The sequence below is a fragment of the Somniosus microcephalus genome, chromosome 3 (assembly GCF_052327205.1).
Source record: "Somniosus microcephalus isolate GS21.2 chromosome 3, FLI_Smic_1.0, whole genome shotgun sequence".
Lineage (NCBI taxonomy): Eukaryota > Metazoa > Chordata > Chondrichthyes > Squaliformes > Somniosidae > Somniosus > Somniosus microcephalus.
Genome location: NC_140989.1, coordinates 40394294 through 40407357, shown reverse-complemented (window position 1 = coordinate 40407357; position 13064 = coordinate 40394294). Strand labels below are relative to the sequence as shown.

General features: G+C 41.9%; 1 protein-coding gene across 1 annotated transcript in view; it reads left to right on the top strand.

Moving 5' to 3' along the window:
- mtr (5-methyltetrahydrofolate-homocysteine methyltransferase) overlaps positions 1-10986 on the top strand; it is a 93414-nt gene extending 82428 nt beyond the window's left edge. Inside the window, exons 30-33 of the mRNA XM_085980207.1 lie at positions 547-747; positions 3893-4085; positions 4416-4528; positions 7052-10986. Of these exons, the coding sequence (XP_085836333.1) occupies positions 547-747; positions 3893-4085; positions 4416-4528; positions 7052-7141 (597 nt within the window). The 3' untranslated portion in view covers positions 7142-10986. The remainder of the gene's footprint in view (positions 1-546; positions 748-3892; positions 4086-4415; positions 4529-7051) is intronic.
- Positions 10987-13064: the final 2078 nt, after the last annotated feature.

Sequence of the window (13064 nt, the reverse complement as noted above, 5' to 3'; positions counted from 1 at the left end):
TGGGAGTGGGTGACAGTGGGCTCTCGTTACATATTGATGGTTTTCTTTATTGGTAATTAGGTGGCAAGTAAGCGTACAGTCAGGGGGCACCTGTAATGAGGACAGATTCTTCTGCTTGGAGCCTCTTCCAGTATGAACGGGAGAGTTGAGGGGGTGAACCTATACAGGTGTACCAGCACCTCTTTGATTTCATAGCAGAAAAGGAAACTTAGAGTGAGGCAATTAGCAAACATCTGAACGTTTGCAAGTGCAAATGATGAATCACAAATGTTTTTCTGGCATTAATAAAGGGATGGGGGGCATTGAATGAATGTTGTGTTGCCTGCATCACAATGCTCCCAGTAGTTTTGCATTTACAGTGGGTGCATGCATAGTTTTCAGTGCATCCTGTGTGCTGTGTAAATCATTATTTCATCCAGTGTGACAATTGTTGATGATGTGACCGTTCTCTTCCTTGTAGTGAAATATTTCTGTGGGCCATCGGCATGATTTTTGTACGCCAGGTTGCCAATAAATGCAATTTGTTCCAACTTTCGTGTTTTCCAGGCGGAAAAGGACTCCATTAGTACGGAAAAGTACTGCTGTATCTCCGACTTCATAGCACCCAGCGACTCTGGCGTGCCAGATTACATCGGCATGTTTGCAGTGGCGTGCTTTGGTGCTGAGTTGCTGAGCAAGCAGTTCGAGGAGGAGGGCGATGACTACAGCAGCATAATGGTTAAAGCCTTGGCAGACAGACTGGCTGAAGTGAGGCTGATCTTTGAATAACCATAATACTTAACTAGAATTAACAGTCTCGTTTACAAGTGGCTTAATGAAAACTACTAAGATTTCCATATTGGATATTTGTATTTGATAGTTGTGTTGTCACCTGAACAATCAAAGTTGGCTATCTTCCCACTTTAAAAATAGATGTGACCTAACTTTCAAGTTTTCCATGTTAGGTTTGATCCTAGCTCATTGTCCAGGCTCTAAGAGTAAGAGAAATTACACTAAGGATGGATACAGGCATGGGTATTACCTGAATTTGTGCAGCACAGGAAGAGGATCTCTAATTGCATAAATAGTTTAACTTACTCTATACTGTAGGGTGTCAAAATAACTAGTGTTTTTTTGTCCCACAAAAGTAAACCTCTCTTTGATGGTTAGCGTTGTCTGCTGCTATTTTTGAGCAATAATGTCCATTACTGGGTATAGAATAGGCTGAAGTAGGAGATAGCTAGACTACTTTAAACAAACTGCTTATCCTCAACTTTACCACACTGGGCAACTATATACCAGTATTTATTATTTCATTGTATGTAGGGAATCGAGGACAAGTGGTTTATACAACATTATTACAGCCAGAACCTAGCAAGGGGTATAACATATAAATCCAGAGAGGTCATTTTAAAACTCTTTATTTTCCACTGGTGAGACGACATCTGGGGTGTTGCGTGCACTTTTGGTCTCCCTATTTCAAAAAGGATATTCTGTTATTGGAGGGGCTGCAGAGAAGGGCTACATTTGATCCCAGAACTTAGAAAGAGAAGGCTGAGAGAGGGTATGATGGAAGCATTTAAAATTAAGAAAGGTTTGGACAAATTATATCTCGGAGAATTTCTGCCGTGTTTATTGCCGTGCAGAATTTAAGCACAAAGGGGCATATTTACAAATTAAAGACAATAAAATGACATAGGAAATGCAGAAGAAACTTTTTTAAACCAAAAGTTTGGTATGTATGGGGAACAGATTATTGGCATGGGTGCTGGAACAAAAAAAACCGAATGGGTTTCAAAAATACACTAGACTTGTTCTTCTAAACAAATGGGATTCAGGGTTATTAGAAAAGCACTAAGGGAATACTCTGGATTGGTGGGCTAAATGGATCGAAGGTCTTCTCCTAACTGAAACTTACTATGTAACATGAGTGGATTATTCTGAACAAACCACCACTCCATTATGCCCTTCAAAACCATAAACCATAAATTAAAATTCAACTACATTTCAAGTTAGTTTTTCAGCGATTTAGTAAGAAATTGCAGAGTAACGTGTATGGCGATATTGTACAGAATAGCCCAAAATCAACAGGAAATGTATGGGGAAAATCTAACTTTCTTTTAAACAAAATGCTCTTTCATGAAAATCATTCGGCAAAGTCTTTTTAGTTGCTGTCACATGATACACTAAGTCATTTTGAAATGTGTTGTTAAAAAACTTGTGCACAACGAACACCATTGTGACAAAAATCACAAGACAGTTCTTAATGAAAACCGTGCCCCTTTAGAAAGAAAGATTTGTAAGTTACAGCATGACCGTATTAAAATAATCAGCACACCCATCGGGACCAGATAGTTTACAAAAATTGAAATCTCTCCTACTCCAATGATCTTTCTTCCCGAGACTGGAGGAGTTCCTGCAGTGTTTCAGAGATGCCTCAAAACACTTAATACATCCCAAGTACATGTTGAGTAATGGACATTAATACTAGTTACAGTTTTGGATTTCAAGACTTTCCAAACCCATTTCTTGAAGAATTCTCAACAAATATCCAAGAGAGGAGAGTTTAATTCCATTGGCTTGGGCTGGAATCAAACTCGGGTACAAGATGTGAAAGGACAGTGTGCAAAACTACTGCACTGCCCAATCTGACCCTGATTGTTTTTCTGCATATTTCAAAGCTAATCCATACAACATTGTGATGGTGCAGAGTGCTCTCTTTTATCATAATTAGCTGAATCTCAGCCACGCTCCTTGCAGGGATGTGCCAAGTAGAGACCACAGCCTAGAAATTGAGTTTGCGCTGCGCCAGGGCTTTAGCGCCGGAAGTTAGCGCCGGCGCTAAGTCCCTTTGCGCGCGCCAAAAATTCAGTAGCGCCGCACCCAAACGGCTGCCGGCGCTACTGAAGGGTTTTAGCGCCTGAAAACTGGCGCAACGCGCCGCATTGTGGCGCTATTCCGGCGCTGCGGCGCCCGGTGCGGCAGGCTCGGGAAGTGCAGGCCTCCTCCTTCCGTTAAGGAGGAGCTGCCTGCACCCGGCCGCGGCCCGCGCAAATCTCTGCAAAAATAAGCCCGGCACCTCGGACAAGTGCCGGGCTTGCATCTGTTCCGGGGGGGGGGGGGGGGGGGGGAAGTCCGGGGAGGGAGCTGCGGGCAGGCGGCCGGCGGGAAAGCAGCCGGCCGTCGCGCCTCCTCAAAGCGCCGGCGCAGACTCCGGCAACACTCGTTTGCCGGAGTCTTAGTTGCGGCTGCCACTGGCGAGGCGGCCGCAACTGAATTTCGGCTTGGGGCCGGGTTACCACGGCAGCCGGGACGCTGCGCACACCGATGACGTCATCGGTGCCGGCGCAGCGCTACCGGTCTACCGCCGCAGAAGGGCCCCAGGCAATTTAGGAACCGGCGCCAATTGCAGCGCTAGGCCCTCTAGCGCCGCAAAATCGGTGCTAAGGGCACTGAATTTCTAGGCCCACATGTTTTCCTGAATAGGAAGAAGAAAATTGAAAGGCGTATCTTCAATGGTGTGCAGCCATAGACCTAACCTTTTGACCATGGGAGGTGCATGACGAGAGGGCCTAGAAATTGGAGAAAACTTGGGGTGGAGGTACCTAGAAAACTGGTTTTGCTCTTTCTTGTTAATTCACTGGCCCTGGGAGGTAGGGAATTCAATAAATGATGTGTAAATGCATATTACACACCGGTCAAGGGTCAAATGGCAGAACAAAGTGCTGCATCAGAATTTGTTGCTTTGCTGAATTGTCAGGGTGCTCAGTGCTGTATATGAGAAAGGCACAGAGAAATGACCATTTAACCGATTCCAGATGAACAGTTGGACTTGCTGCTCGGACATATTGCTTCCTAGGATGCTGTAAAATATGTTCCGGAGATTTTTTAACTTTATTTTCATATTTTGAAGGCCTTTGCTGAAGAGATGCATGCACGAGTCCGTAAGGAATTTTGGGGCTACTCCCCCAATGAGAGCCTGGGTGCTGCCGACATGCATAGAATCAAGTACGCGGGAATCCGTCCCGCTCCAGGCTACCCCAGCCAGCCCGATCACACTGAAAAAATAACTATGTGGAAACTAGCCAATGTTGAGGAGAGCACAGGTAATCAATTGTGAGACTCTTCATTTAATATGTTGTTCAGTAGGAATTGATTGAGGGTTTCAACCACGAGCAGCCATTATGTTCCCAGCTGTGTTTATTTCTCCTTGCTCAATTTGAACTTTTGGTTGAAGTTGCAGCAATGCCCATATTTATCTGAACCTGTTTGTTTATCTGACCCACTTAAATGATAACAATGCCGTAATGTTCTTAAATTATGAGAAAATTTGTGTGCTTTTATTTTTAAATTCAATAAATGGCGAAGGTTAAATATTTAGTTTTCTCTCCTTGTGGACATCAGGCTGAAAAGGTTTTTCTTTATTTTCTGCACAGGGATTGCAATGACGGAATCCTTGGCTATGACTCCAGCAGCTGCAGTCTCCGGACTTTACTTTTCCAGTCCACAATCTATGTATTTTGCAGTTGGTAAAATTACGAAGGAACAGGTTGGTTGTTAATTTGTGTCACAATCTGTTCCAGGAAATGCATTTAATGGGCTAAATCTGCCTAATCTAGGGGAAATGGTGGGCAAAGCTCACACATTTGGGAATATTTCCTTCAATTTTATGGGGCTGTTTGTAAAAGTTATATAAATATAACAAAACCTCCTCCACTCTAAAATTTGGAATGGTTTCCCCTAAATCATTTCTACTTGAGCACACATGTTCCAGACTGTGTCATTAATGCAGTACTGAGGGAGTGCTGCACTGTCACAGGTGCCATCTTTCGGATGAGACGTTAAACCAAGGCCTCGCCTTCCCCATTAGGGGTGGACATAAAAGATCCCATGGCACCATTCGAAGAACAGGGGATTCTCCTGGTGTCCTGCCAATCTTTATCCTGCAACCGACATCATTAAAATAGATTATCTGACCATTATCTCATTGCTGTTTGTGTGTTCTTGCTGTGTGCAAATTGGCTGCCACGTTTCCCTACATTACGTAGGAAGTCACACAACACCAGGTTATAGTCCAACAGCTTTATTTGAAATCACAAGCTTTCGGAGCGCTGCTCCTGACGAAGGAGTAGCGCTCCGAAAGCTTGTGATTTCAAATAAAGCTGTTGGACTATAACCTAGTGTTGTGTGACTTCCTACATTTGTCCACCCCGGTCCAACACCGGCATCTCCACATCATCCCTACATTACAACAGTGATTACATTTCAAAAGTAGTTAATTGGCTGTAAAGCGCTTTGGTACATCCGTTGGTCATGAAAGGCGCTATATAAATAAATGCAAGCCCTTTTCTTCCTTTCGTTTAAACGGTAATGGACATTACTATGAAAGAGACGATTTGTATTTATATAGCACCTTATTTGCATCTCTGAGGTCATCCTAAGGCACTTCATATTCAATTAATTACTTTGAAATGCAATCCACTTTTATGTAGTCAAGAGCAGCAGGCATTTTATGCACAAGGCAGTCTCACAAAAAGCAGCGATGAATGGCTAGTTGATCTGTTTTTGGTGATGTTGCTAGGGGGGGTGGAGAATGCTGTCCAGGACACTAAGAAGGCCCTGCTCTTCTTTTGAGTCGTACCGTGGGATCTTTAACGTCCATCTGAACAGGGAAGCGGGGTCTTTGTTTAATGTCTCCTCCAAAGTACAACAGTTCTGACAATGCAGCACTCTCTAAGCGCTGCATCAAAGTGTCAGCCTAACTGAAGTGTTAAGTGGGTCTTCTGATTTTGGACTCGGACAATGGCTTGCAATAAGGTTTCAGTGCTTTAAAACAACAGGATATCGGGCAGTGTGGATTTTGGGGGTTGAATTCTCTCCCTCTAGTGCATTCCCAATGTCATCCCAGCTGACTGGGACAGCCACTGAGCAGCGTTGAGATAAATTGCCCTAATAGGAGCCGCAGAGGGAGAACAAAATGTTGAGTCATCTGGGGAACTTCTGCAAAGCCAGCTAAAGAGCAGATAGTACAGGACAGGACACTGTCTGTCATTACTTTGCTCTTGGTGAGTGATGAGGGAAGAAGTGAATGAATTGGGAAAACCACATACAAATGGGGAGAGAAGAAGTTTCAGGTTTTTGAAAATAAAAAATCATGGAAAATCAACATCTTTTAGTAAAGGTAAAACACATGGCTATAGAGCATAAGAATCCCATTCTTGAGTTATCATGATTATTACAAGCTCCTGAATGAACCATTTGAGTAGTTGAGACGTGCAGAGCAGGAAAATCTCAGGTTCCGTCTCCAGTCTGTGTTAAATTATTGACCTCAGTCAGGGCAGAGTAGTTATGCTACAATTAACTTAACTGCACCTGAGTTGTGAGGGAGGGGCGGGGGATCAACCCAGCTTCTGATTCTTGGTCCCTATCCCGAGATACCTGCTGCGAGAGTGTTTGTGAAGGTCAGCTGAGGTTCAAACCTGGTTTTGATGCCCTCCATAGCCGAACAGCCTGTCAAGGCTCACACATCAATAACTGCCATTTGGGTAAGTTACCAGGAGGTGGCTGGCACTCACTGGACTGTACCTCAGTCTTCAGAAGAGAAAATGAGGAAGAATATAAAAAATATATAATTTTAACCCAGCTCCCATTTACCATTATTGTCCCATTTAACACACCTGTAAACAAAGGTACTTTCCAGTGCATTGCTACACCTGAGGAAGTTCACCAGGTATTTTTTTTTTTTTTTTAAAAAGGTAAACATTTGTGTAACTTGATGTTTGCAATACTGTGTTCGGTCTGACAAATGCAACAGTTTACGTGCTTTAAATTTGCCCTGTTGTATATTAGGGATTTTTTAAAACCTGGATTCTACATTTAAAAACCACTAAATGTATGCTTAATGCAGATTCACATTATGAAGCAATTTTTTTTTATATGTAAATATACAAACATGCCCTATCCGAACTTGCAGATCAATATTTAAAGCAGGTCAGTTATCTTTATTTGTTAATGTACTGGTGATAAATTGTTGGAGTTTTGCAATTCATATGAATGTGATGTTGATTTACAGGTTGACGATTATGCAGCCAGAAAGCAGATGAGAATAGAAGATGTTGAGAAATGGCTGGGACCCATTTTAGGATATGATACGGACGTATAATTTCTTTAAGACAAATCATATTGAGGCACTGAGCACAACCATCTTAACTAGGTCTTAAACACAAAAAACATTTTAGACTTCTTGCATTCTTTGACGACTCTACTGGTAACATTAGTAATGTTTTCATGCTAGAAAAATTATGTATTTTTTACACACAGTAAAGACTGCAATTCGGGAAAAAAAATTCTTTTCACCAGCCATCTTAATACATTTTAGTAGAAATGGAATTAAACAACACATGTTAAGAATTTGCTTTGTCTGTCTCTTTAGGCTCTCGCTCCCCACAGGTCATAATGTTCCCAACAGAGAGGGCGCTCCCAGCTCCCAAGCCTCTTGCACCCTATTTAAACAGCAGTGTGGTATTTATTCAATATTAAATTCGCTCTCAAACAAGAATTTAAATTACCAAATTTCTGATGTCCTCAAAATTGTGTCAATAAGAGACGAGCAGTTATCTCTTAAAGCAATTTTTTTTTAGTTTAGGATATTTTTTAAAAAACTGAAGATTAAAAATCAGGTTTTATGTAAAAGAAAATATCCTCTGTTTATGTAAAACTCTTCACAAAGCCTTGGTGCTTAACCGATAACAAAATGTAACACTAGGTAAGTACATGTTGGCGTACCTGCACATGGTGTCATTGAGTGGTGGGATACAGGCTCAGATCTCTTCCCGTCGAGTGCAGGTACACGATGGTCAGCGCCTCGTGAATGGTTGGGGGGGTGGGGAGGATTGTTGCAGGCCTTGTTGCATGGCTGAGTAACTGGCTCAAAACATGCAGTAGCTTAGCTGCAGAAAGTGTATCAAAGATCAGAACAGTAAACTGGGAGGAAATAAAATAACAAACATAAAACTAAAATCACAAGGACAGCAACTCTAATTTTTTTCTGGAATTCTCTATGAACCATGGATAATATGGTAAACCATATTCTAGATATAAAAAGTGTGATTTCTGTTACTATAATTTTCCCAGTGGAGACTTTTCCCCAATGTTCTGCCCTAGTGCCAAAAGTGGTGATTCACATTAAGTGACAGTTTTTGAGGCAGCTGCAGACTTCTGTTACATTGCCCAAATGGCCATTCCTCATGCGAGTTCAGGAGGAGGATCACGGTTCAGCTCAATCCTGTTTTTTTACTCAACATCCTCTTGCTTTCCATTGGGGCTCACAGGATTGAGATGAGGTACAGTTCACTCTGGCTGATTTCTTTCCCCCCTCCCCCTTCCTCTGACATTGAGGTCAGTTATTGTTCTGCCAATATTGCTCTGGCTGAAAACCCTGAGACTTTCCTGGTTGAGAACCACATGGTGCATTTACCCACTGACCTACAGGAAACTTTGGTTTATCCAGAGGTTGTATGTCCGGAATACTCGATCTAACGGTTAAAAATCAGGAGCCGTTTTCTATAAGTTTTTTTTAGTTCTCGTTCTTTTATTTTTCCCAGTCAGGCACTGCAAGGTCTGTAGCTATAGCAACAGCTTCAGCTAGAGACGCTTGCAGCTGCAGCCGGCTCTTTAGAAGCTGTTGCTAAGCAACAGTGTTTGTTGTCAGATACGGAGATGAAAACCTCCGTATGCTTCAACATTAACTTTGTATGTCCGGCAGTTTTGATAGATCGGCAACACGCCGGTCCCGCCTGTGCCGGATATCACAAAGTTTCCTGTATTAGGGTCGCCTTGTAATTTTACGACATAAAAGGTGAAAATTCAGAGTAATTGTTTTTGTGTGAATTATATGCAAAATTAAACAGGGGCATTATAAATATTGCAGGTTCAATATCATGGTAAAAAGTAAATGGCAGCTACAAGCAAGCTAGGTTTATATTAAGCACAGATGGTCAGTTGGAGTTTCTTTAATTTATTAAATATATGTGTCACCCTGATGGGGCATCAAGCATTCACTTTCTTTCATGGTCCTGTGTGGTTCAAGAATAACCATGAACATATCTGAATCAAGTATTGTGTGGAGGTCTGAAACTTTTCACTAAGTCCCCAGCTACTTTCTTCTCCCTGATGTGAAGGGGATGCTTGATTTAATTCAGACCACTGACATCTTGGCTCACCCTGCAGTGAGTATATTAAACTGGTTAATGACAGTTTATATAGAACAAAAAGTGATTGATTGTTAAATCTGGCCATTCATAATTGTATTTAATATATGGTTAACAGTTACACTATCTGATATTGCACACCCTGTATCTTTAATCTTGATCGTGAGGGATATTTTATTATTTACTTTACTGTATTTGCAGTGCTCTTTAGAAGTGCAATAAAAATGTTGTTTTGAACAGTTCTGTTGTTTAGAACTATCTTTAATGTATAAAACATTTCAGACAGACCTGTACTTTGTTCATGTCTGTATATTCTCAATGAATGTGTTGATCTTTAATTATATTTCTGATTTCACATTGCAATAATTTAATTTCCTTGGGATAGAGTTTCCACTTCGGGCGCAATCAGCAATTCTGGCATAAATTGCACCGGTTTCGAGTTTCTGCTCACTCATTTACATATCGAAAGAAAAATCTGCCATGAACCAGCGCAATTGGGCAGCCTTTTAAAACAATGGGAAGTATTTTATGACCCCCCCCGACCCCCCCCACCCACCGTGCGTATGAGGTGCGCAAGTTCCGGGTTTAGGCATGCGTGAAAACCCGGAACTTGCGATCTGTCAAGAATCCTCTTGGCAGATCCTCTGCATCCCCCGGAGATGGGCCTGTGTGGGTGGAGAGTTGCGCTATTTGCCCAACTTCTGCCCACTGACTGCCTGTGAAATTCTTATGCCTAGTAAAAGCAGGCGTATGGCCTGCTTTTACTAGGCATAAGAGTTTTAAAAAATAGAAAAATAAAATGTTATCACTCATTTATAAATTTAAAAACCCTGTCCAATAAGCCCTGTTAAAACAAAAAAAGTAATTTAAAATATTTAATTAAATGGCATTATAATTAATTTTAAATGTAATTTTTTTCATATGTTTGTGATTTAAGTGATCCCCATTCATACTTTGAGAGTTCCGTACATACCTCCCATAAGTATGAATGGGGATTTCCTTCTTTTATTGGTTGGGTCAGCCCACGTGATCCCAGGGGCACTTGCGAACCGCACGCGCCCCTGGGATACGTGGGGCTCTGCCCGCGCGCACCCAGAGAGGCCCTGGATCACAAGCCTCCATACCTCCCGGGCCACCAGTTACATTCGTAGGTTTTTTACAGGTCGGAGACATCCACCTGCGGGAAGCCTCCGATCGCAATTTCAGGCCCAATGGCTTTAAAAATATTCATTGATATATTTGAAAGGTAACTTGGTAAAGTTTGATTTAATACAGCTGAAAATTGGTTGATCGTAAAAATAAGCATTTTAAATAGGTGTCAAGCCACCAGCTGAGAATAACCCAATTTTAAATGACTGAAAATAACAAAAAAAAATACAACTAATTATTCTAGTTAGCTGACTACTGTACCCCAATCTTTGTAAATTTAAAATAAAATTATTCAAAACCTAATGTCCTTGCGCCCAAAATATTTTTAATTTTTGTAGTCTCCTTGAAGTTGAAGGCCTGCAAAATTAGTGGAAGCCCCCGAGTGATTAATTCACCCTGGGGTTGTGACCAGTTGTGCTCTTCCAGCGCAATGTTTTTAAAACTAGCGCAAAAGATTGTGTAAACTATTTGTGCCGAATGCAATTTGCACTTAAAATTCTGCCCCCTGCGCTGCTATTGGGGGAACAGTGCAGGAAAAAAACAGCATGAGCGAGTAGAAACTCCAAGCCAAGTCTTTTCCAGAATGCATTGCCACAAGTTTTAAATGGAGATGTTCATTAATGGATTGAATAAAATTTTATTTGAATAATTGTGTGTGTTTTTGATTAGTCCTTGTATTTTATTAAAAAGTGAACAATAGTCTTTAAATCAGCCAAAAGACAAATCTGGGTAAAATGGCACCTCTCCAGTTCCTGGAGTCTAGGATTGAGGGTGGTTAGTGTCATGCTCAAGAGCAATAATGAGAGCACCAGAAGTAGATCATTCTACTGTAGTGAAGAGTGTTGTGGAAGGAAAAGTAGACTGAATAGGTGTCTTCAAAATTTACATGGCTGACTGATGCAAGGTGGATGTTCTTCTGAGATTAGGGTTTAGATGCACACAAGGTGGGAAAAGGCCATTAGGCACATAAGCATTTGCCCCATAATTGTTGTCTAATATAGCTATTCCTCCTCCCCCTACCTCCTCGGCGAGGCAAGAGACCTGTAGCCAATTCAACAACCCTCAAAAATTCCTTTGATCTGTCAAATCAGGAAAGCTCCCACACATTATTTTCCAGAATAATTAGTCATACCTTTCATGTCAAATCACCTCTTTTTCCAGAAACCCATCTAACACCTTACCGGACTTGAGAGTCTGCCTTCAGTACCAACTCCGGAATCCTGGTCCATCATCCTTGGAGAAAAGTAAAACTGCCAATCATTCAACCTCACTACCAGCTTTTTCAGTTTATATATGTAGTCCCCCTCATTCTACCTGATCCCAACACCTCAAACACACTACCACTTTCTAGTGCTCTATTTCTCTAAATTCCATAGACACAGTATCAGTGGTTATAGTATGGGACTATCCCAGATATTGTGAATTCAAATTACAAAATGGCAATTGAATAAACTGGTAATTTATAGGCAAACAAGAAAGCTTCTAGAGTGTTGTAATAACCCAGTTGGTTCACTGTCAGCAAAGGGAGCCAGGGAATATGAACCCCCTTGCAAATCAGAAACTGTAGCCTTGAACATGTTGCGTGCTATCTTGCTGTACTCCAGCCCTTTGATTAGAATTAGTAATTGAAAAGGGGAAGGCTATGCAAGTTTGACCTCTTGATTTGCCAATCTGCAATCAGATTCACAAAAAGGGAGAATTTCATAGAAACATAGAAGATAGGAGCAGGAGATTCAGCCCCTTGAGCCTGCTCCGCCATTTAATGAGATCATGGCTGATCATCCAAATTCAGTACCTTGTCCCTGCCTTCTCCCCATATCCCTTGATCCCTTTAGCCTTAAGAAATATATCTTAACTCCTTCTTGAATATATTTAATGAATTGGCCTCAACTGCCTTCTGTGGTAGAGAATTCCACAGGTTCACCACTCTCTGGGTGAAGAAATTCCTCATCTCGGTCCTAAATGGCTTATCCCTTGTCTTTAGACTGTGACCCCTGGTTCTGGACTCCCCCGCCATTAGGAACATCCTTTCTGCATCTAGTCTGTCTAGTCCTGTTAGAATTTTATATGTTTCAATGAGATCCCCCCTCATTCTTCTAAACTGGCGAATATAAGCCTAATCGACCCAATCTCTCTCCATACCCCATTCCAGGCATCAGTCTGATGAATCTTTGCTGCACTCCCTCTATGACAAGAACATCCTTGCTCAGATAAGGCAACTAAAACTGCACACAATACTCAAGGTGTGGTCTCATCAAGGCCCTGTACAACTGCAAGACCCTTGCTCCTGTATTTGAATCCTCTTGCTATGAAGGCCAACATACCATTTGCCACCTTAACCGCCTGCTGGACCTGCATGCTTACCTTCAGCGACTGGTGCACAAGGACACCCAGGTCTCGTTGCACATCCCCTTTTCCCAATCTATTGCCGTTCAGATAATCTGCCTTCCTGTTTTTGCCACCAAAGTGGATAACCTCGCATTTATCCACATTATACTGCCTCTGCCCAATCACCCAACCTGTCCAAATCATACTGGAGTTTCTCTGCATCCTCCTCACAGCACACACGCCCACCCAGCTGTGTGTTGTCTGCAAACTTGGAGATATTACATCTAGTTCCCTCGTCTAGATCATTTATATTGTGAATAGCTGGGGTCCTAGCACCGATCACTGCCCGCCACTCTGAAAAAGACCCGTTTATTCCAACTCTTTGCTTCCTGTTTGCCA